General features: G+C 38.6%; 2 protein-coding genes across 2 annotated transcripts in view; both read left to right on the top strand.

Annotated features, from left to right (window-relative positions):
- The window catches only part of ddx46 (DEAD (Asp-Glu-Ala-Asp) box polypeptide 46), a 34,140-nt gene extending 18,540 nt beyond the window's left edge, over positions 1 to 15,600 (top strand). The window contains exons 16-23 of the mRNA XM_052103852.1: positions 532 to 725; positions 4,553 to 4,690; positions 5,028 to 5,177; positions 8,867 to 9,094; positions 9,364 to 9,582; positions 14,601 to 14,745; positions 14,828 to 14,901; positions 15,353 to 15,600. Coding sequence (XP_051959812.1) covers positions 532 to 725; positions 4,553 to 4,690; positions 5,028 to 5,177; positions 8,867 to 9,094; positions 9,364 to 9,582; positions 14,601 to 14,745; positions 14,828 to 14,901; positions 15,353 to 15,400 — 1,196 coding nt within the window. The 3' untranslated portion in view covers positions 15,401 to 15,600. The remainder of the gene's footprint in view (positions 1 to 531; positions 726 to 4,552; positions 4,691 to 5,027; positions 5,178 to 8,866; positions 9,095 to 9,363; positions 9,583 to 14,600; positions 14,746 to 14,827; positions 14,902 to 15,352) is intronic.
- A 1,248-nt stretch (positions 15,601 to 16,848) lies between these two features.
- Positions 16,849 to 22,164, top strand: c34h5orf24 (chromosome 34 C5orf24 homolog). Its single transcript, XM_052103857.1, has 3 exons — positions 16,849 to 17,062; positions 17,723 to 18,306; positions 20,963 to 22,164. The coding sequence occupies exons 2-3, from the start codon at positions 17,726 to 17,728 to the stop codon at positions 21,150 to 21,152; spliced, it is 771 nt and encodes a 256-aa protein (XP_051959817.1). The 5' UTR covers positions 16,849 to 17,062; positions 17,723 to 17,725; the 3' UTR covers positions 21,153 to 22,164.
- Positions 22,165 to 25,284: the final 3,120 nt, after the last annotated feature.

Genomic DNA, 25,284 nt, shown 5'->3' with positions numbered 1-25,284 from the left:
CCAAAAAGATACATTAGGTCAACTGAAAAATGTCTGAATGTCATTTTGCATTACAGAAAATGACTTAAGCAGCTGATGTCAAAGAGATCTTTAGTGGATATGCTGTATAAACTGTCCATGTGTTTTATCGTTTTAAACCCCACAAACATCTTTTTGTCAAATGTGTGCGTGCTATCTTTCAAATAATTTACACTTGCTTTATATTTTGTTTGATAATACAAGGACATTCAGACATTTAAAGCAATACTACTGTCCTTTATTCACTCTCATGTCATTTCAAATCTGTATGAATTTCTAAATCCTCTGGAACACAAAAGGACATGCCTTACAGAAAGACATTCACGTTCATTAAATGGGAAAAAGATGCAGTGAAAGTAAATGGTGACTGAGACAAACATTCTCCCTAATAAGGCTTATAGAAATGTTTTTCCACCTGCCAAAATGGGCTTTAAACTGAATGTGTCAGCTGGGATCTGTTGTAAAGATAGATGAGCTCATGTGATGATGCCATGATGTGTGTGTGTGTGTCAGGCATTGATCAGTACGACAGGGACAGCATCATCAACGACTTCAAAAACGGCGCGTGCAGACTGATGGTGGCCACATCAGTGGCTGCACGAGGACTCGACGTCAAGCATCTCATTCTAGTGGTGAATTACAACTGTCCCAATCACTACGAGGACTATGTCCACCGCGCCGGACGCACGGGACGAGCTGGCAACAAAGTGAGTGACAGACAATGGCGGCTGATGTGCACAAGCGTGCATGCCACTTATTTACGGCTTTTCATTTGTGTCAACAATGTTGCTTTAAAAGTTACGAGAGAGAGAGACACCGGGGCTAGTTATTAATTTAGTAATTCATTTCTGTATAGCAACATACCTCAAAGTCTTTGGTACAGAAACAGCCATTATATGTTTCCACCATTGTTGCCCAAGAAAAATGAGTTTTTTGAACACATGGTGACTGTTGTGACAAGTTGTCACAAATGGAACTTGCTGTGAAACAGTCTATTATAGAGCTGAATTTAAAGGTTAAAACAATCATGAAACAAAACAATTCATGTAGCACCAAAAATGTAAAATATCAAAACGTTGTTTTTTGGCCAACAAATATTGTATTTAATAAATTGATTGGTTCGTTTGTTCAGTAGTAGCCCCCCCCCCCCAAATTTAATATTTGTATATAAATATACATACAGGGTTGGGAGGGTTTCTATTAAAATGCATTCCACTACAGATTACAAAATACATGCTGTAAAATGTAATTTATTATGTATTCCGTTAGATTACTCAAGGTCAGTAATTTAATCTAAATACTTTGGATTTATAGCAAGTGAAAACTAATTGGCGAGTCCAGGAAGGCAAAATACCCTTGCAGTATCTCACAAGAGTGAGTACACCCCTCACATTTTTGTAAATATTTGATTATATCTTTTCATGTGACAACACTGAAGAAATGACACTTTGCTGCAATGTAAAGTAGTGAGTGTACAGCTTGTATAACAGTGTAAATTTGCTGTCCCCTCAAAATAACTAAACACACAGTCAATAATGTCTAAACCGCTGGCAACAAAAGTGAGTACACCCCTAAGTGAAAATGACCAAATTGGGCCCAAATTGTCAATATTTTGTGTGGCCACCATTATTTTCCAGCACTTCTTTAACTCTCTTGGGCATGGAGTTCACCAGAGCTTCACAGGTTGCCACTGGAGTCCTCTTCCACTCCTCCATGACGACATCACAGAGCTGGTGGATGTTAGAGACATTGTGCTTCTCCACCTTCCGTTTGAGGATGCCCTACAGATGCTCAGTAGGGTTTAGGTCTGGAGACATGCTTGGCCAATCCATCACCTTCATCCTCAACTTCTTTAGCAAGGCAGTGGTTGTCTTGGAGGTGTGTTTGGGGTCGTTATCATGCTGGAATACTGCCCTGCGGCCCAGTCTCCAAAGGGAGGGGATCATGCTCTGCTTCAGGATGTCACAGTACATGTTGGCATTCGTGGTTCTCTCAATGAACTGTAGCTCCCCAGTGCCGGCAGCACTCATGCAGCCCCAGACCATGACACTCCCACCACCATGCTTGACTGTAGGCAAGACACACTTGTCTTTGTACTCCTCACCTGGTTGCCGCCACAAACGCTTGACACCATCTGAACCAAATAAGTTTATCTTGGTCTCATCAGACCACAGGACATGGTTCCAGTAATCCATGTCCTTAGTCTGCTTGTCTTCAGCAAACTGTTTGCGGGCTTTCTTGTGCATCAATTTTAGAAGAGGCTTCTACGACAGCCATGCAGACCAATTTGATGCAGTGTAAGGCGTATGATCTGAGCACTGACAGGCTGACCCCCCACCCCTTCAACCTCTGCAGCAATGCTGGCAGCACTCATACGTCTATTTCCCAAAGACAACCTCAGGATATGACGCTGAGCACGTGCACTCAAATTCTTTGGCCGACCATGGCGAGGCCTGTTCTGAGTTGAACCTGTCCTGTTAAACCGCTGTATGGTCTTTGGCACCGTGCTGCAGCTCAGTGTCAGGGTCTTGGCAATCTTCTTATAGCCTAGGCCATCTTTATGTAGAGCAACAATTCTTTTTTTCTTTGGCATGAGGTGCCATGTTGAACTTCCAGTGTGTGGGAGTGATGACACCAAATTTAACACACTTGCTCCCCATTCACACCTGAGACCTTATAACACTAACGAGTCACATGACACTGGGGAGGGAAAATGGCTAATTGGGCCCAATTTGGACATTTTCACTTAGGGGTGTACTTTTGTTGCCAGCGGTTTAGCCATTAAGGGCAGTGTGAGTTATTTTGAGGGGACATCAAAATTACACTTATTCAAGCTGTACACTCACTACTTTACATTGTAGCAAAGTGTCATTTCTTCAGTTTTGTCACATGAATGGATATAATCAAATAATTACAAAAATGTGAGGGGTGTACTCACTTTTTAATATCTGTTTTTAATCAAATTAATTATCTGAAAAACCTAAACATCTTATGGAGTGTTGCTTATAAAACAAAGTAAATGTATCTTGTTTTATGGATTTTTAGATTTTAAAACAACATGCAAAAGATTTTTGATGTAAATGTTGCCCTAATTTTAAATGTTACTAGAGAAATACTAGATTTTCTTGATAGAAAAATATAATTGTGCCTGACAACAGTTGCATATAAAATGGCAAGAAATAATATTTTAGCTTAGTATAAAGCTAAGTGTTCAAATATAAATGTATCCAAGTTTAACTATTTCTGCATGAAACTTACTTCAAAACCCCACAGAGTAAACACAATGACATATCCACCTTTTCACTCTCATATCCAACATTTCTCCTCATTTCAATGTAACGCATCTCAAAATGTTTCATGGCTGTTCAAACACTCCTCGGATCGCATAATTTATATTCCAAAAAAGCAGACAAAATATTTAATGAAACAAATGAGAATAAAATACAAAGTAATCTCTTCAGTAATCAAAATTTGAATGTAACTGTATTCTGATTACCAATGATTTAAATTGTAACTGTAGTGGAATACATTTACTTGTATTTTAAATACATTATCCCATTACATGTATTCCCAACCCTGTGTGTATATGTGGCAAAATAGAGAAAACAGTTTGTTTTTTGTATTCCGTTTACTTAAGTAACCTCAGTTTACTGAGGTTAAGAAAACGAAACAACTGCTTTGAGATACTGGACTGTTTCTCTAAAGGAGTTTAGAAGCAAAGATGTCTTTTTTTATTCCTTCAGACACGAGTTAAACATGCTGGTATCTCCAGACCTCCCCACGTATGCACTCTTGATGTGGACATCCACTGTTGTTGTTTTTACCTTTGTCTCCTGTTATTAAGCGGAGTTTACATCATCTAGCACTTCATGACATCAGTGGCTCAAATGTGTGTGGCCACCTTGTGGACCAACTTATTAGTGAAAATAATTCCAGGCACGTACTGCATGTTCAGAGTATGCGCAGTTAGAAAAATCGGGCCGCACACATTCAGTACTCGAGCACTCTGCTGATGACGAAATTTGCAGCAATGCGTGCTGTACGCAGACGCCTACGTTTGTGTCTGACCAAGGTATACTTTGGGCTTTACACACAAGTATCACATATATCATACAGAAACCATATTCCAATGTTTCTCAAATCACATCTTACACACTAGGGTGCATGATGTATCTCAGTCAACATAAAACATCCTGCATTTGATCAAGTGTTTCCATTCTCCCTATTGTAGGAATTCAAGCTATTGGTTTAATCTTTTCATCTCTTAATTTCCTTAATTTAGTATGCTGGGGAATTTTATCAGTCTTAATAAAAAAAAAAAAAGGTTGGAGCTTCCATGTTGTTTTTTCTACTATTATTATTGTCTACGATTTCTCGCCATTTAAATTTAGTTGGAGGGTTTTCCATCAGCCACTTCCTAGTTATTTTGATTTAAATTATCGATGCTTCCTATGCAGTCTTGAAGCGCATTTCTTTATAGCATACCATTGATTCTTGAACAAGAAGTGTGTAACAGGCAGCTCTTTTGTCTTAGGGTTATGCATACACATTCATCACTGATGATCAGGTCCGTTACGCTGGTGACATCATCAAAGCTCTGGAGCTGTCTGGATCTCCGGTTCCTCCTGAACTCGAGCAACTGTGGACTGTCTTTAAAGAGCAGCAGAAAGCGGTAAGAGATGCCTGTGACCTCTCATCAGTCCTAAAACTATATGATTCTCTTTCACACAGCGACCTCACTGTCTTCTAAACTGATGAGGTCACAGGTGTGCATTTAGACTCGTTTTACAATGGCCTCCAACACAGCTCATCCAATTATAACTTTTTATATTTATAATCCACATTCCTCTTGTTTCACCTTTCATCTTGAATACATGTGATGCTGCTGTAGATTTTGCCTTCCTAGGATGCCTTAAAATTGTGCCTTGGTAGGCAGCTGACTATGATTTGGACAGGATTAACCAACAGGATCTGAACACAATATGTTGTATGTGTGATTGCTGGTGCAGGAAGGGAAGAGCATCAAGAGCAGCAGCGGCTTCTCAGGAAAGGGCTTTAAGTTTGATGAGACTGAACATGCGCTGGCCAACGAGAGGAAGAAGCTGCAGAAAGCAGCATTAGGACTGCACGACTCTGATGATGAAGATACCGCACTGGACGTGAGTCACAAACAGCATTCACAACACTCACTGTTCTCAGTCATACAGCAACCTGTGTAGAAACTTTCATGAGCAGTATCTGCAAACAACATTCCAAATCAAATCACTTTATCACACGACCATATGCACAAGTGCAACAGTTGGTGAAAGTATTTTGTGCAGTTCTGAGCAACATAGCAGCCATGACAGTGATGAGACTATAAACAACATATTTACACAACACAATTTACATATTTAATGTACACCTAATTACGCAACACCATAATAATATACAATGTAAAGTAAACGATACACACAATGTAGAATACACATACAATAAAATAAATATATATAGTTTATAAAAAAAAATACATTAGTTTGTATTGTATAGAGAATATAATTTATGACAGTCCAGTGTGAGATAATAAGATTAATAAGTGCAGTGCTGATGTATATTGATCGTGAGAGATCAAGTGTTCAAAAGTCTGATTGCTTTGGGGAAGAAGCTGTCATTTAGTCGGCCGGTGCGTGTCCTGATGCTGCAATACCGCCTGCCTGATGGTATGGGATGCACCGAAATTTCGGCCGCCGAAAATTTTCGGCCGAAAATGGCACTTTCGGCACTTTCGTTTTTCGGCCGAAAGAGAAAAAAGGCCGAAAATATATACCTCCTCGCTCCGCCCCTCAGTGCTCAGATTTCAATCTGGATCGATGTAGCCCTTATCACAGCTGTTAGATAATTCCACAACGGCGCTACCAAACAAAGGCGATCATGTCAGCGGTGTGGAAATTCTTCAAAGTTTCTGATAAGGACATCAAATTTGCGATCTGCAGTGTTTGTCACAACAGAAAAATGTCACAACTAGCGCAGCTACACCACAACTTGAGACGTATTTATCTGAACTATGCCAGAAGCTGACAATCCCCTTGACTACGGGCGCATAAACAAACACCGCTTTCCTTTGCTTGCGCGGATTAGCGACAGGTATATCTGCCCAAGCACCAGCACAGAGAGTGAGAGACTGTTCAGTGCAGCATCTCATGTTCTTGATGAGCTTTCTGAAAGGAGAGACTGTCAGAAAGTTTAGCAACTTTTGTTCTTGAAGAGAAACCTGTCACTTGTAGTTAAATAGAAAGCGGTCCAATATGATGTGTATAGCAATTACATTACACTTGTTCTTCACTTGAGGATACATCTGTCGTTTACAGTTGAGGTTGGATTTAGTTCAATTACTGCTGTTTTGCACAATCATTTTCACTTAAAGTGTACATACGTTTACATAAACAGAATATAGCACTGATCTATATATATAATTATATATTATAGTTATATATAGATCAGTGGAATAGAGGCCATTCTGTGTTCTGCCTGTTGTTTTAATTAAAATTACTGTTGCATATTTAAACTTTTTGAAAGATGCTAGCTAAGTTCATTACTTGACTGTTGTTGTGCATATAATAGTTTTCTAAAACTTTACATTATTTGGATAATTGTTAATAAAATCTGTAAAATTAGATTTTTACATAACTGAAAGAAGAATAATATTTAATATAGTTTTAATATATTTTTTGTCCAATTTTGTTGTGCTACTTTCAATAAAAGTGTGATTTTATTTTATTGGTTTGTAGTTTTTCAATTCAGATTAATTAAATTCATGAAATTAATGAAAAAGTATCAAATTAATACAATTATACACAACATTTTTTTTTTTTTTTTAAATGGGTAAAAATTTCGGTTTCGGTTTTCGGCCAAGTGCATCCTGGATTTTCGGTTTCGGCCCAGAATTTTCATTTCGGTGCATCCCTAGTTACAAGACATGGTGCTTCAGGTTATAGAGCTCACTGCCTCTTAAACCTCTTCAACTCTGCATTAGCCTGTGGGCGGGGCCAGAAGTTTACATTTAATATGTAAAACCCCATATATGGTACCATTTGAAATCTCAGACACTTTTAACAAGATTAGACCTAAAGCTTGTCACAATAAGCCTTGCCATGTGGTGATGTAGGAATATGAATATAAATGTTTTTCAAAATGTAATAAAATAGACCAACCATATATCAAATGAAATGTCTCGTTCTCATGAATCCAACTATACAGCAATTTTGTTGCTGTAACACCACAGCTTGAATGTTTATCAAGTAAAATTGTATCTTTCTAAGATAACCATGTTTCATGTCTGCTCCGATAACAGCCACAAACTCTATATCAGGTCTTACCTTAAGATGTTTTCTTCAAAGTGAGACATTTTTTACTTGTCTGTGAGCTTGCTTGGGTAAATACTCCAAAGTTATGTCTGAGATACTAAAAACAAAATATGCAGTCCAGCAGAAAAGCATGACAAACAAAGGATCTGCAAAATACTGTATGTTCTCAACTACTGATGAAATATTATACAACATCACAAAGCTAACGGAGTCCGCTTTCCAACGGCACCTAGATCAAGTTTGTAGTCTGCTCAGAAGTCGAGATATTAAAGTAGGTATAGCTGTAGGCTGGAGATATCCAAATGGGGCGGAATCTCCAAAAGAGTATGGGGTTACTCCAGAAAGGGGCGTGGTTACTCCTAAAAGGGACACTTCCACACACTGTTAGGAGCTCTCAATACCTTGGCTGGTGGTTTGGAGCACCCTCCTCTTTTTGGAGCTCTGCCTACAGCTATATCCTTCTCGAGAGTTTCGACAAAACAGTGGAAAAGGTGTGTGAGATCAGAAAAAATCTGTGTTAGAGTGCCACCTGAATTTCAGATAAAAAAAGCACACAGCCTGAAAAACGGCTTTCAAGGACCGGATAGAATAAAAAAATTGAATGTATGAAACTTTGGTGTGTAAACTTTTACTTTTTTGTAACTAATTGCATTTTGCAATTAGTCCACTGTAGGTGTGTACAGTAAGCTTTTAGGTGTGAAAAATGTAGGCGGCAGCCAAAATATGCAGCGGAGATAAAGGGGTTCTGCTCATCTGTCCAAAATGACTTTCCTTCTCTACTGATGTCAACGAGGACATACAAACTATTAGTTAATGTTAGCCAAAAGTAAAATAGCTGTCAAGTCATTGTTTTAGGCTACTGATATAGGTAATGCAGCCTTTCCAAAATCTTGCAAATAGTTTACAGTAATTTAAAGATGGTTAATTTAATAATTTTATTGTTAATTAAAAAAATTTTAAATTCAGTTTTATTTTTTCCCAAATTCCATGATTTCCATTTTATTTTCTCTAAATTCTGGATTTTAAAGTTTAATTACATTTTATTATAAAAAAAAAAAACCTGTCTAAATCAAATTAATAGAATTTTAATAAAATGAAAGTGGAACAATTACTTTTTAACATACCTTTTGCATTATGTTTTATTAAATGAAGAGCATCTTCTATACTGATCTTCACAGCACAATCCAAAACCCAAAATTGGAGGGTTTATTTATTTATTTTTTGTATTATTTTTATAAGCAGTCACATTCACTTTGCATATGGTATAGGCTATTTGTTTAATTAAATCTCAGCCTTTTGTGGTTTAATCATCACGCTAGGACATTTCACAATTTTAATATAATTAATTGTACATTTATACATTTATCCCAAATGTCAAATTCAGTAACATTCTACATTTGTATAGTTAATTCCGTTTTTATCAATGACTCAAGGGGATGAGCTGGATTTGGTTGAATGTTGATTAAAGGCACTTTGATAATAATCAGCGTTGTGTGTCTTCACAGATTGATGAGAAGATTGAGAGTATGTTTAACTCAAAGAAGCGTGTTAAGGATTTCTCGGCTCCAGGTGGTGCTGCAGGTGCACCGGTAGTCGGGGTGACTGGAGCTGCGACCGTCTCTGGACTAAGCACTGTAGCAGCTCCATCTGCTGGAAACATCCAGAAACTTGAGATTGCTAAGAAACTGGCTCTCAGAATACAAGCGCAGAAGAACCTTGGTGCTGAAGCTCAGGTAAGTACACTGACTCGCTGTACATACCATAAAACACATTGTCTTCATGGACAGCAGCCCCAAAAACTATATGAACACACTTCAAATTTGATAAAAGTTGTTGCATTGGATAACTAAATATCTCTTCTCAGAATTTCACCTTGAGGCATGATTGCAACTGGTGTGGCAATGATTTTTAGTGGATGTATGAAGTTCACACAGGTGCCTCAACAGAGTAAAGACATGTGGAACACTAATGTACTTTCACGCTTTGTATTTATTAATGATAGGATGTGATGCAGCAGGCGACAAATGCAATTTTGCGCGGTGGCACGATGATCGCCCCATCTGTCTCTGCTAAGACCATCGCAGAGCAGCAGGCTGAGAAAATCAATGCCAAACTGAACTACACGCCTGTGGAGAAGCTGGAGGAGGAGAGACAGAATGCTGAAGCTGCTGAGACGGTCAAGAGATACGAGGAGGAGTTGGAGATTAATGACTTCCCTCAGGTGCTGCACACAAACACACACACATTTCTCATGGCACACTTACATCTCCCAGACACATTTGATGTGTGTTTGCATCTGGAAGACATATTATTTAGGTTGTTTGCTCATCTGCATTACATCTAGAAAACGTTTCCTCTCTGATGTCAATCAGATGTCTGAGACGTTTATAATTTAGAATGTTTGCGAATCTGAAATTTTTAAGATGATTCATCATCTCTTTTGGACCCGCCAGGGGCATTGGCCGCCGACTAGAGCTCTCCAGGTATCCTGGTCCTGAGCCAGTCTCTCGAGTTGTCTCCAGGTGTATCCCATCCTTCATGTCTGCCTCTATATCAAGTTGTTTTTTGGTCGGCCTCGATATCTCTTCTCTTGTGGGTTACATGTGAGGGCTTGCTGTGTGATGCTGAAAGCAGGTTTTCGGAGGGTGTGGCCGATCCATCTACAGCATCATTGGATTATTTCTTCCTCCACTAGTTGCTGTTTTATTCACTGCCAAAGTTCTTGATTGTTAATGGTCTCGGGCCAGCAAACCCAGAGAATCCTTCTGAGGTAGGTGTTGATGAATGTCTGGGTTTTCCTTATGGTTGTGGCAGTGGTTCTCCAGGTTTCTGCTCCATAAAGTAGGACAGGCTGGAGTTGATGTTCAGGTTAGTTGATCTCCAGACGTTCTTCAGTTGGAGGAAAGCTACCCTCTCCTTGCCGATCTGTACCCTTAATGTCAGCATCCGCTCCACCTTGCTGTTTACGATGCTGCCAAGATATGTTAAGTCCTCCACCTTTTAGCGCCTCACCATCTAGTGTGATGGGGCTTCTGTTGACAGCGGCATTGATCTTAAGAATTTTGCTCTTCCAATTGTGGATGTTAAAGCCCAGGTGTGCTGAGTTTTCTGAAACTTTTCTGGTGTTCTCCTGCAACTGATGTTGGGATAGAAGGGTCATCGTCTGCATAGTCCAAATCATCCATCGGTATCCAAGGTGTCCATTTGAATCCTGTTTCGCTTTTGGGCTGTGATGTCGATAGCCAGCAAGAACAGGAAAGGCGATAGCAAATATACTTGGCTCACTCCTGTCTGCACTTGGAAGGCATCAGTGAGTTGATGCCCATGGAGCACACTGCAGGTCATACCTTTTGTAGGAGTTTTTTGATGTTAGTGATCTTCTCTGGCACTTCACAAAGCCTCAGCAGTTTCTAGAGGATCTGCCTGTCCACGCTGTCAAATGCTTTTTTAGTCAATAAAGTTGACGTAAAGAGGCGAGTTCAACTCAAGTGACTGTTCCACGATGATGTGCAGTGTTGCAATCTGGTCCGTGCAATACCTTTGTGAAAGCCTGTCTGCTGATTCTGGAGCTGAGGATCGATGTCGTCTTCCATCTTGTTGAGGAGAACCTGGTTGAATATCTTGCCTGGGACCGATAGCGGTGTTGTCCCTCTGCAATTAGAACAGGAACTGAGGTCACCTTTCTTTGGCAGCTTAATGAGGTAGCCCTCCTTCCATTCTGATGGAACTTCCCAGATCCTCCTGAAGAGGATGTAGAGCAGGGGTGCCCACACTTTTTTGCATGATGATGCAAAACTGTTATTTAAAAAAAAAAAAAAAAAATGCTTGTTGCATGTATCCCTACATGGAATTCATCTTCAAATTAATTAAAAAAAATTAAATAATGTTCAATGTTGATATCATCCAGTTTTAACACTAAACCAAAAACACCTACAGCACAATAGATTACATTTACCTTATTCTGATGACTTGCACTGAATGGAATCAGACAGTTTTGCATAATCAGGGAAGTAGCTGCTGGTAGCTAGTCTCAAACACTGCTAGCTTTGCAATTTCGCGCTCTGTTCTCAGAAGCCCTTGGAGGGCACGAACCTAGTTGTCATGGCAACTGAATAAACAAATCTCGCCTGGTCGAAATTTACTCCAGTCAAGTTCAAGTCAGACAGAAAACTAAAAGAAGGAAAGACATTATATTTATTTTTATAAAAATTTAACGAAAGCACATTTAAATGTGTGCGATCTACCAGCATTGCCTTTGCGATCGACTGGTAGATCGCGATCGACGTATTGGGCACCCCTGATGAAGAGCATCTCGACACTGGTCTCGACATCTGCTTTCAGAGCCTCTGCCGGGATGTTATCTGGTCCTGCAGACTTACCATTGCTCAGTTGCTTGATGGCTTTGAGGATCTACTCCTTGGTGGGTGCATTACAGTCAGTCGGTGAGTTTCTGTTGGCAGGGGGGGTATCTGGTGGATCCTGAGAGGCTGGTCTGTTCAACAGCTCCTCAAAATTCCCCCTCCATCTGTTCTTTTGTTCTTCCATATCAATCTGATGCTCTGTTGACAGGTCTGGTGACAACCAAGTGGCTTTGTGTATTCTTACATTTGTGCTGGAAGGAGCTGCCTCCTTTTGACCTGATTGTTTGCAGCGCATAGGTTTGTGAACCTCTCCCCATTGTCGTTCATCTCTCCCAGTATCTTCCTAATATCTCCTCATAGCCCATTGTCACTGCCGATCTTGGCGTTGAATTCTCCCATGACAATGATTATGTTGTGTATTGGGCAACTCTGGATGATCGACATCTGCTGGAACTCTTCCTTGTCCTCGTCGTCACTGTAATTTCTCGGAGTATAAAACTGGATGACATCCATTTTGATCCTTTTGCTTCTTAATACAGAAGTAGGTTGTGATGATCCGTGCGTGGTCTGTGTGCCTCCCATCCAATGAGCGCTCCTTGGGCTGTTCTGGATAACATCAGGGCCACTCCCTGGGTGTGTGTCGTGACTTCTTCATGACCTTAGAACAGCAGCAGCAGCTATCATGCGGTGAGCTTCTTCGGCTGGAACCCGTCCATCTTGACTTGCTGTTACCTAGCATGGCGAGGTTGTAATTCCTCATCTCAATGGCTACCTGTATGGTCTTGCCAGTCTCGAACATGGTGCTGACATTCCATGTCCTGATGGTAATTGTAGTCCTGTTCAAGATGATGGTCATCAGCCCGGTGGCTCCCAGACTAATCTGGCTTTATCCACTGGGCTTCATGCTACCTCCAGCTGGAGATCCACTTTCTCTCAGGGCTGAAAAGATCTTAAACTCTTGTCTGCGTTTCTGTAGCATTTAAAGTTTTTACAAGGTAGAGCTGCTAACCCCACACCCAACACTTTTTTTGCATCTGGGCTTGGAACCAGCATAGGCAGTTTTTAAAATGGTTAGCAGATTTTAATTCGATTGACCTTGTTTAGCCAAAATACGCACACGCATTAAATGTATCTTTCATGGATAATACAATCCCAGAAAATTATTGATATAGTTCAATCTAATTTAAATGCACTAATTTACTCACTATTAGTTATGTATTTTTATGCTTGCTACCGTATTGTTATTAGCTTAGCAACATGTTAATTGTGAGACGAGTCATGCGTGTGCTGTCTTTGTAGAGCATTTCAAATCATTGATGATGATCCATTTCACAAAGGATATAGCCTTGATAGCAGCTGTCACCCAGAATGGCCCTTTTACCCCTGACGTTTACATAATTGAAGCTCTAAACCACTGAGGATACCTATAACCATAAAATTCAATAGGTGGAAGCTGAACAGGCTTCCCATGAAAGAGGACACCCATGATTTGAAGACTTGTTTGTTTACATTTCATCCGATGTTACTCTTTGTTTTACTGTCTACAGTTTAATGATCATGACAAACATCATTTGACAGGTCTAAGTATCAAGCATTTATATTAGACCACTGTTTTACGATTGAAATATAATAGCAAAAGTAGTTTCAAGTGTGAGATACCTGAATTGTATTTTTTTATTTTTTTTTAAAGTATCCACACTGGTAAACTTCTGATGTGAAGGATTAAATAATGTCAATAAGGGCTATTGGTCCCAAATGTGTTTGAAACATATGAGGAACAATCAATATTTCTCTAAATGCATTCACATTTTATTTTACAAATCATGAATGAGCATCAGCTATCAATCTTGATTCGTCATCAGAATCCACACAAGATCATAATCGGAAGTTATCTCAAACACTGAGTTGGAGCTGGACAGATCGTTTTAATGTCATAAATGGTCATAACATTTCACTTTCTATGCTAGACTAAAGGTATTTATAGCCCTTACATGCACCTGTTATCAGGTGCAATTATATTTCATGATTCATTTTGGCAAGAGTATGCACACACTCGTTTTCTTTTTTTTTTTTTTTTTTAAAGAAACAGTTTGAACAAACCGATTTGGTAAAATGAATTGGACTAACCAATGCTACATATAAGTGACTTGGTAAATGTTTTTAACAGGCTGATTTACATAAGCCATCGGTAAGGGCCATTCTGGTTGTATGCTTACTGTATTTATGCAGAGTTCATGCTCAGTTGTTTAGTTTGTTCTAAAGAGACATCCTTTGGTTCAGTGGTTGCTGAGCATCATGTTTAGAACATGTGACTGTCATGTGATGTGTTGGTAGTTTTAGATATAGGGATGAATATTAAAGACAAACAACTTTTATTACTAGGATGAGTCCAGTGTTGGTGAGTAACCAACTACATTGTTCAGCAGTGTGACAGCAAAATATTGTAGCTTTTCCACCAGCAAGCAATTGTTTTCATCAATAATGCTCTGTTGCTTGTCACATTTTATTGGCGCAAGTGAGTTGAGGCAATAGTCTTTCATTCATTTGAATGATTCATCTTTTCAATGAACTCAATGACTCAAATGATTCATCCATTCATTCATCATCTTTTGTTGTATACTGTTGTTTTCCTCTTATTCTTATAAATGGTTTTAGTTGTTGTATTTAGTGTACATTAATGTAAATCTTTATCAGCCTCATTGAGATCCTCATTGTTTCTGTGCCTGATTGTAGAAATACATTTTAAATGTTTTTCAAGCATAGCTTGAATGTAGTTGAAGAACTGTTCATGTGTCCTGCTGTATTCATGAGTGATACTTTAAAATGGACTCTTGTCAAACTACTATTTGTTTAAATTTGTTCATGTTTTGTTCTGCAGACCGCGAGATGGAAAGTGACGTCTAAAGAAGCGCTTCAGCGGATTGGCGAGTATTCAGAGGCGGCCATCACGATACGAGGAACATACTTCCCTCCAGGCAAAGAACCCAAAGAGGGCGAGCGCAAGATCTACCTGGCCATTGAGAGTATGACTTTTCACGTCATTCTTACTGTCAATCAGCTCATGTTCAGTTCTTCAGGATCATTAATGAATTCTGTTTTTAACAGGTGCTAATGAGCTGGCCGTACAGAAGGCAAAAGCAGAAATCACTCGACTCATTAAAGAAGAACTCATCCGCTTGGTAAGTTTATTTCTTTGTCTTGTTCTATTTTGCTTAAAAAATGTTATGTACACAACTGTATTAAGCGTTAAAATATTTCTAATGCAGTAGTTAACATGAACTTACATTTGAATAATGCTTTTACTGCATTTATCCATCTTGATGACTTAAGATTATTACGTATTGATATCATGTGAGCTCTTATGTGCCTCAGTAAGAGAACATTAATGTAAGTGTATTTCAGTTTTCAGCTGATATTGGTGGCAGTTCTCTAAAATATAAAATTTAGTTTGACAGCTTGTTTTAGCTGAACTCTTATATGAAATATCTTATATGAAAAAATGTAATCTCCAATTACATTTTTAAGGTCTTTTTTGACAGCTGGTCATTTGGCACATCATATGCTATGTGAAAATGAATATTCTTAGACTGGAAATTTGACTTACCATGTTGTCTTATTCTTACCTTTCAGCAAAATTCATACCAACCGACCAGCAAAGGACGATACAAGGTTTTGTAGAGCAGACGGCAGATGAGACGATCACTTTTGTTTTTCTCAAACCCACAACACTTTTTGTTATCTAAATCGGTCACTTGTTTGCTAATCTGGAAGTTCTGACCCATTTTTCTTTTATGCTTTGTTCATGTTGAATATTTTAGAAAATTCCATGTCATTGGATAGTGAAATTCTTTTGGAAATAAAGTGTTTTTCCTTGTGTCTATGCTGTATACGTATGTATTATCTGTAATGTGAATCACTCCAGCATTTTCACAGTTTTTACATTTTAGTAATTTGCAGCAAGTAAACATGCATTTTAGATATACATTTTCTTGTTTATTATTAATCGTATGATAAATAATTTTTGTTTGTGGACACAGGTCTCAAACTTTTTCCAATGCCAGAGATTTCTTTTTTTAAATAAACAATCACATGAGATGTTATAACAACAAAACAAATAAAATGACTTCTACAACTACATACTGTGGATAAAAGTAACTCCAAACTAAAGGGTTGAATTACACATCACAGAGGTCTCATGGATTATTACACACTGCAAGATTTATAGACTTTATAAGATGTAGCTACTGCAAGGGATTTTGTGCACGGTGGCAAAAGTTCTTACAAACAAGGTAATCCTGCACCGATCTCACGTCATTGGCAGAGAACCGCCTCCAAAGTGTTCTGATTGGGTAACGCGCGCCATGCTCCGTTTTTGTGCTGACCCAGAGCCATTTCATAGAGTGATTTCTTCACCACACTTAATTATTTAGCTGATATCTTACCGATAGTAGGGATATTGTATACGTTCTATTAAAAAACACGTGCTTTAAGGGCATTATGTGAAATGTTTTTTAATCACTGTACATAATATCATAGATTAAACAGGTTGCCTTGTAATTTCTCCGTAATTAAAATATCTGTACTTGCTTGATGCTGCATCTACCCCGCTAGGTGTCAGCGCAACATGAACATGTATGGTTAATTTTCCAGTGAGGCACAGACGCTTTCTTCCTGTAGGGGGTGCTCAGTGGCTGAGAAAACTATTATCCATCAAATCGCATTCAAACCTATGGTAGTGTTTGTTTTGTTGGAGTAATTAGTGAACTTCAAAAGTATACTCGTTTGAATATGTTACTTTCAAATATTGTTACCTGAAATACAATTGGCCAGCCCAGCGGTCTATGTTAAATGATTATCAAAAATCCGTATTCAGTAATCACAAGCAGCTGTGATTTGTTCTTCCTTAGTAGTGCTGAGAAAAGTAACAGAAATCATGTGATAGCACGATTGCGTACTGCTTCAGCAGCGGTATGAACAATAATTTAACTAAATGACAACGAAAAGTTTAATAGACATCGAGTTAATAATATATAGTGACGAGTTTAAAATAAATGTCAATCGATGTTTAGACATCGTATTTCTGATATGCGCTTAGTGCGCACGCGCAGTCGCGAACCATTATTTGCTTTCTTAATATTTAATATCAATGGCTGCCGTTCATTGCTAAAGCATCTCTTATATTTTGAAGATAAATTTGATAAATATCAAGGTGGACGTCGTTCTGTTTTAATTCAATCGACGAGCTTTGATTATAAACGGTCAGAATTCATCTGTAGCACCAAAATGGGACACATTTTCTTCATTTAACCCTTTGTGTTCCGCCATCTGCGTTAAAGCGAGGTACAGTTATGTTTATTTATTTATTTTTTTTATATTTTTGTAAGTTTGCATGGTTAAAAATGTGTATTCAGTTGTAATTAAATGTACTCTTGTAATATTTCAGTGTTATGCGTGAGATACATGAGGAAATCAAAAGGGGCTTTGTTGTCTTGTGTACACGAGCCAGTCATTAGGCTACATTTCATATAAATCTCTGCATGCTGACATCACAACATGCATAACATCCTTTACTGATGCACGGATATATTGGATATATATATTACATGATATATATATATATATATATATATATATATATATATATATATATATATATATATATATATATATATATATATATTACATGGTTCAAGGCCTTTTGAAAGCAGAAGCTATGCTTATATATAAACTATATTGCAAATCCAGGACCGTGGCAAGAAATTCTGGGCCCCTTTCATATTGAAACATTTGTTGTGGGCCCCCTGGTCCTGTGGCCCCCTAAAATTGTTTACACCTTTGACCCCATTAGCTACAGCCCTGTATGTATCCTTTAAATATCCATTTAAATTATTATTATTTTTAAATGGCTGCCAACAGTTCATAATTTCAAATGTGAATGGCTGATCATCATGACAAACCTGCATATCGATAACTACAGTAAGTTTACCTGTGTGTTGTCAGAATATGATGCGTCAGGTGTCCAGCAGCAGCAGTACTGAGTTCTGTATCAGCGGCAGGCCGGCATGTTTAGCCGAGGACAACAGACTGTCAACTGGTCACTTTGATTTGTGCTCCACTAAGTTCTACTCATCTGCAGCAGTTCCCCAGTGTTCTCGACAACTGTGCCTCGCTTACCTAACCCCGCCAACTGAACCCACCAAATCCACGTCCTGCCAGAGGCCAGACTGCCGCGAGGGGCCACAGGGACCCGAGAAAAGTGGGGACTCTAAGAAAAAGTCAGTGCCAGGCAGATCTGGTAAACGTGGGCGGCCAGCAGGGACGACTAAATCAGCGGGCTACAGAACCAGCACAGGCCGGCCACTGGGCACCACCAAAGCCGCTGGATTTAAAACCAGCCCGGGGCGGCCGTTAGGCACAACCAAAGCTGCGGGGTACAAAGTGAGTCCCGGTCGCCCACCTGGCAGCATAAAGAGCCAATCCCGCCTCGGTAAGCTGAGCTACAGCACCTGCAGCGGAGCGGCTTTCCCATACAGCGTCATGCATAAACCATGTGAAGCGGCACTGAAGGGCAACGAAACAAAAGAGTAAAGTCACTCTCTTCTGTTCTTTCATGTTAAACAGTTAGTTCATCCTAAAATTAAGGCTCTTTCATTATTTACTCACCATCATGTCATTGCAAGCCCACAATACTTGTGTGAAACACAAAAGAAGATATCTAGCAGACTGTTCATGCTGCTCTTTTCCCTGAAATGAAAGTGAACAGGGACAGAGGCTGTCAGACGGAAAGATAGCAGTCCCTGCGATCAGTAAGTTAGTGGTTCCCAACAGTGACATTTTGTATATCTCCCTTTTCTGACACACCCAATTCAGGTCTTGGAGTCTCCACCAAAATGTGTAGTGTTGGGGGGCTCCAGGAACAGGGTTAAGAACCACTGGTGTAAATTCAAAAAAACGTAATCTGCCACAAATTACTTCTCTAAAAATTGTATTCAGATTACTTCTTTGAAAAAGTTTTGACTAAAAAGTTGTGTAACAACAAGACCAATAGTTTGAATTATTTAGTGTCATTGAGGTGTTTTCAGGCGATATATTTTTTTAGGCCACGTCAACATTAATGAAAACGCATCTTTTTCTCTGTGCTGCTGGTTGAAGTTTTCAGACAGTCCTTTACCACACCCAGCATAGTTATAGCACGTTTTAGCACAATGTAAGGACTTGTCATAAGGTCCAATTCCCACCATAGGCACAATTTCCAATGAATATCAAGGTTAAATTAATGAGCTTGAACGATATTGTGGTGACACCATCGAACCAGCTTAAGTATGGTAAAAACCACATCCTGTATTGATTCGATATGTGCGCATCATTTAATCATTAAATATGGGATGAAATACAAAAAAGAACTGCTGCTTTTTGACTAGTGCAAGTGTGGTAAATTGGATGCAGCATTACTGCAAACTGGGGCCACAGGGGCTAGCAGTCCTACACATTGCTGTACTTCCCTACATTCTTCAAAACTTGAACAATGACTGCAAACACAATGCATGTATTTAGCAATCAGCAATTTATTGACATTAAAATGTTAAATAATAAAAAAAAAAAAAGCTTTTAAAGATGTGCCTTGGCATTAAGACACCTTACAGTGTGACGAATTTATCATTGATCATTGGTTAATTATGGGGGGTGGGGGGGGGGTGTACTTGCTTGTTTTGATTATTGGGGGGTTACCTCCCCCCTGGAAACTACACCCCTTAGTGAACTACACAAACTAGAGCTGTAGTTTGAAATTATACTTCACTGAACTGTAGTAGTACTACACTAACCTGCAATTGTACTGTAGTTAAAAGGCATTGTAAGTACAGCATCATTGTACTACAGAAAACGGCACTTTTTACTACATAGATTGCAGCAATACTGCAATCAGACAGTTTTACTGCAGTTAATTTTTGTAAGGGCATAATTTACAGGAGGGGTGGCAACGCTATCTGCTGCGGAGGGGAAGATTTTCATGCGTGTTCATCATACAAAGCTAGCGTATGACTTAAGAAGACTTGGAATATAACATAACAGTCATATTTACCACTGTTATGATACTTTTACAGTGATTGTTTTGTCCTTTGTCGAGCTCGAGCAATGGGCTTCATTCATGAAAATTGTGTAAATATATGAAAGAATTGGGAGCAATTTCCATGTAAAATGGAGCTTCCCGAAATAAACCGGATTCACAAACGCTTCATATTCCACAAATTTGTTAATACAACTTGTGTATGTTAGTGAACTGCAGTAATTCATAAATAGAGCTGATGTGCATTTTCATACACAGTTATCATAATCCATGCCCATGAAACGCCATATAAGCTAGGCTTCAGAATCGCTAGTAAATGAGAATAGGAAGCTTTTAACATATATGCGAACAGTAATACAAAATTCTGCTGGAAATAAGCAGAGTTGGGAATAAAAACTATGAGCTACTTTGAAAAAAATAAATGCAAGCAGCCAAGAAGCATTTCTAAATAAAAGCTTATTTTCTTATTGAGTGAAGTTAATTTCATTCACTTAATTATTAATACATTTTTTCATTACTTCTTTAATTTCAGACACAATTCACACATGGTCATGCAGGTGTAAATTTTGTTCCTTCGACTAACTTTTTGAAAATATCAGTCAACATTCACTTTCATTGTATAGAAATTGCAGTGTGAAAATTATGCTAAACATCTCCTTGTGTGTTTCGTGGAAGAAAGTCATACAGATTGGTGACAAAAGGAAGAGTTTTCATTTTTGGTTGAATTAACCCATACATGTTCTCTTCTACATATTCCTAAAATGCTTAATTTTTAATAAAGCTGAAATGTGTAATTTCTGCGTGAACGAACGGCATTACAAAAATAAACATAGTTTTCAGCCAGTTTTCCGAAATACAGTCCCGAGATACTCCCGCCCCAACTCGCGCTATTGGTTTAGTCAATGCTGTTGTGTTGGGCTGGAAGGGAATGTTTATAGCGCTACGTAGACTCAGAGTTTACAGTTTTTGAGGAAATTAACCTTCAAATGACTTACATTTAGTTGTCTCTGCGTATTAAGCTGGGAAATGAGAAAGTATTTTAACACTGAAGAAGTTACACACTTCAGCTTTAAGGTACATGTAAAAAAGTTTGTGTCTGCTTCAATGAAACATATTTATACTAACATTTTTGTGCAGTTTTTCATTGAAAAAGGTGTGCTTTTGATTTTATCTAGAACACCAAAAATTTTATTACAAGCGCCACCATTCCTCCTCAGTGGCTTCCCCATACGAAACCAAGAAACTCCACCCATCACCGTCGTGTCATCGGAGGCCTTTTCCCAAGCCACACTGTGTCCAAATGACAGTCAGTCAAGAAACACTCTGCCGTTAGCACTCCATAGTGCTCTGCCATCATACTCCTGAATTGCCACACACACGTCTGTTGAGACAGTCACTTCATTTATCAAACAACACACTTGATCATTGAACACTAATGTGGTGACATCATAACAGTTGAAATAGATTTGAGCATATCACTGACTGTCCATTGCATGTCCTGTTGACTTGGAAAGAGTGTAATTATGGTGTTGCTTCTAAAGTTCCACAATAATGATAGCACTACGGACACTACATTGAGTGCAATATTGATGTCCTTGAAATCTTTTTCCCATTCCAGCACTCCACCAAAGAACTTGACTTCACAATGTCTTCATGTGAGAATGCTCAATGGAGTTTTGAGATCAAATGACATATTTCCACGACTCTTGACATTTCACTCATATGAGATTCTGTGACCTAGAAAAACAAGCACCCCACTTAATTAATTTTGTGAGTCAAATAGTGACTTTTGTATTGTATTTGATCTTTTGATGATGATAATTATCAGTATGTGGGAATGCTTTCAGCATCTTATTATCAAGTGATGTAAAAATGTTCTTATGTTTCTGTCTGACAGTGATATTCAGACGTGCACTTGTGATGCAGAACTGATATTATGTTCACTCATATAATCAGTCACATATATGGGCTTTTTTTAATTTTCTTTCATTCACTTTGTAATCCAGAAAATGTGCTTCTTATTGACACTGTGTTTTTCTTTCTTTCTGGATAAATTATCTATTCCATTATTGACATAGGCATTAGAAGTTTAATGGCTGTTCAGTGAGTGTTATATAGGAATGTTGATATGATCAGTGATTTACAGGTGGACGTAAATTATAATTATTTTAAGGCAATTGTCTTTTCACTTACTCGTGTTTGTACAGTTCAAGCCCAAAAAGCAACAGTAAATGTGTAACAGTCTATATCAGCCTCTCAATGATTGCATATAGGATTTGTAATGACTTTATTTTCCTGTTGTTGTGCGCGCACGCACACTCGTGTGTGTGTGTGTGGGTGTGTAGATTTTCACAATGTTGTGTAATAAACCGACTGAAAAGGGTTGTGTTATTTATTTGTATATTAATAATAGTTTAAGCTTTTGTCAAACACTATAACTTACTAAAAAAAATATACAGGGTCTCATCTCTAAATGAAGAACTTCATAAATTACTTTTTGTTTAACCAAAGAAAAAGAGAGAAGGAAAAACACAAGTAGAAAGGCATTTACAGTAGTTTGAGTGGATCTTAGCGACCCGTAAGTTGTCTCTAATTGGTCAGATGTTAATCACTAACTACATTTTCATCCAAGGTTTTTTTTGTGACAATAGTGAATTGCATCATAAAGTTTACCAATATAGCTGAAGGAAACGCAAATTATTGCAAAAAAGTGTCTATATAATATTTTCCATTTGACTTGTGCATAAACCATGTCGATACTTTAAATGTCGTGGAAAAACTGGTTTGGAAACACCTTTGGTCGAGAAAATAGGCATTAACGCAAAAATGTAGTGTCCCATGACAGAGTTTACCCAAATTGTTAGCCTGTGACGACAAGGTATACATCCTTAAAAGCATATTGTATATGTAGCTTACTGACACTGTTATGGATTGATCTGAATGGCATTCCTGCACAGATCCGATGCTGCAAACACATCTGCGTCATGACACTTCCAGGAGTGCCAACACAAATATCTCGTATCATGCACCTGTCATCGATAAGTGCAAGGAGAACAAATTAATGACCACACTTCAGGTACCTCTGAACATGAGAAAAAGCCAATGAGAAATTGGACGACAGAATTTGCATAAAGGGAAACGGGCCTATCCCACCCCCGGCGAAAAAAAAAAAAAAAGGTATTCTCTTTTTGGAAAACCAGAATATGGTCACCCTGTGAAAAGAGCCATAAACTCAAACACACACATGACTGTGTGATGGATCATCAGAGATTAAATGTCAGTACAGTATTGTTGACTTGCTGTGCTGTGAAGTGTCGAGTGCCAGGAAGTGCATGGAGGGAAAAACTTGCGGCAGAGCATTGAAGTGCGGTGCGAGGTTGGCTGAAAACTGACACCATGTCGTGTAAAAAAGGACCAGTGAACACTCAGTACTGTTCACAGTTAACAGCTCCATCAGATCCTGTCAGAGAAAACAGATTTCAACACTCACTGCCATATTACATATTATTATTAACCATATAGACCTATTTGTCTGCCAAACAGTGTTACTATGCATGCAAACTTTAATACAGTAAAAAATGTGATGCCATGAATGTACCTTCGTTTACTATAAATATTGTTTTTAATGGCCATGGAAAATGAAGCAATGTGACAATAATTTTACCTGGTCGCAATATGTGGTCCGTTAGTTTACCTGATGAACTTTCACCTTTTGCTGACCCTTTATGCTTGGCAGAGCTAATATGTGCATCTAAATCACTTGCACCTTTAATAGCAACTGACTCATATGTGCCAGCTTTACATGTCATACATTCTGCTTCCCACGGGATCGACCTGGACGAAAGCATGGGAATTGTTTTGTGCAAATCTTCTGTAAATTTGCACTTTCATTTGGGCATTTTTTCCACTCAGCTGTCATCTGCTACTGTCAATCAACTGTTTGATGCCGAACACAACAGCACTTTGCGCGTTCGCAGAGAGATTGACAGGCAGAAATTTGGTCAATAGTTGGTGCAAGCCTCTTATAGTGCGAGTAGGCAGAACTTACAAAGAGAGGCTAAATAACGCAAATATGTGTGCACACTTAATTAAGTTTTAGACCAGATGCGCATCAAAATGCAAATAAAGCAGAATCCTGGACATTTTAGAACATTTTGAAATCCCGGCCGGATGCTTTTTTAAGGTCCAAAAAAGAGGACATGTCCAGGAAAAAGAGGACATATGGTCACCCTATATTTTCACAGTCTGTCTACTCTTTGGGATAGTGGCCATCCCCAATATACTCTTGTTTCAGGATGCCAAGCCAATGGCCAGATTCAACCAAACAGACAGAACTTTAGAAACCCACACATTTTTCGAATCAAACCATACATGTGGGGCAATTTTTTTACTCTTTCCTTATTCATTTACTCACATAAAAGCACTGTACTCTTGATTTATATAATGGTATATAAATATATAAAGGAGTTCGGTATGAGCAAATCCACCAATTAACCTTTTCTGAAATATATAGAGAATATGCACTCTTCATTCACTGTTTATTCACCATTTTCCCACCGTTCTCCAGGTTTTGAAGCAAATCCAGATCAGGCTGTGCAGGATGAAGACCTTTTGGGGCTTCTGCCAGCAGTTCCAAAGAAAAGCATCGATTGGCTCTTTGTATTTTCTGTTATTTTTATCTCTGCCATACTGTGTGAGGACAGCATTCGATGGCTCTTTACATACCCTTACCAGGAAAAAACCATGAACATCAGGACTAGTGTGTGCTGTTGCATTTTCACACCTGACTGCTGTAAATTTTTGCTGATTTTGTCATATGATTTGAATGTACATACTGGTATAATAAAGAAGTATATGAAGTAGTGTTTTCCTGAGTAGTCTACAAAGGTTTTGTTGCCCAAAGCTAAAATACATGGTTCTGAAACCACATTTTGCATGAAACTTTATCGATAAAGACAATAAAGGTTCTTGTTAAGCAATAAGGTCCTCAAGGTTGTGCTGTATGTACCCTTTTTTCCCAGAATGTGATGACACATTTTTTACTTATTTAGCTAGACGATATCCAGGCATACTGAGTTAAGTATGTGGACATGCTGGTACTGCTGCACAATGTGAAAAAAGGCAAGCCATGCTGCATCAAGCATGTAGGACGTGCTGTTGCAAAAATAGACATACATACAAAGTGAAGCTCCCAAAACACATAACATAAACACGAAACACAACCCCCCAACCAAGCAGATCTATCACCAAGAATTGTGTACAGCTGCTGCTCCGAAGAGCCTTGTGCACCAAGTGTATGCTAGCTAGGTGTGCCTTGTATGGCGTAATGTAAATTAACTACATTTCTATGTGTACCTTGGTCTGCTTGGCAGAAAGGCTAGGACATGGCTCATCATGTGCACCTGGACCTGTAAAGCCAAGAGCTAATTTAAGGGTTCATCAAATTTTCCTTGATCATTTCACATAAGAGGTCATTGTACTATAAAAACACACTGTA

The sequence above is a fragment of the Xyrauchen texanus genome, chromosome 34 (assembly GCF_025860055.1).
Source record: "Xyrauchen texanus isolate HMW12.3.18 chromosome 34, RBS_HiC_50CHRs, whole genome shotgun sequence".
NCBI lineage: Eukaryota > Metazoa > Chordata > Actinopteri > Cypriniformes > Catostomidae > Xyrauchen > Xyrauchen texanus.
The sequence above is the reverse complement of the archived record's forward strand: the minus strand, read 5'-3'. Positions and strand labels throughout refer to the sequence as shown.

Bases quoted from the DNA above. Each gene is read 5' to 3' on its own strand.
- c34h5orf24 (XM_052103857.1), top strand. From the start codon at position 17,726: ATGATGCGTCAGGTGTCCAGCAGCAGCAGTACTGAGTTCTGTATCAGC. The intron at 18,307-20,962 runs GTAAAGTCACTC...GATTTTATCTAG, and splicing joins AAGGGCAACGAAACAAAAGA to AACACCAAAAATTTTATTAC.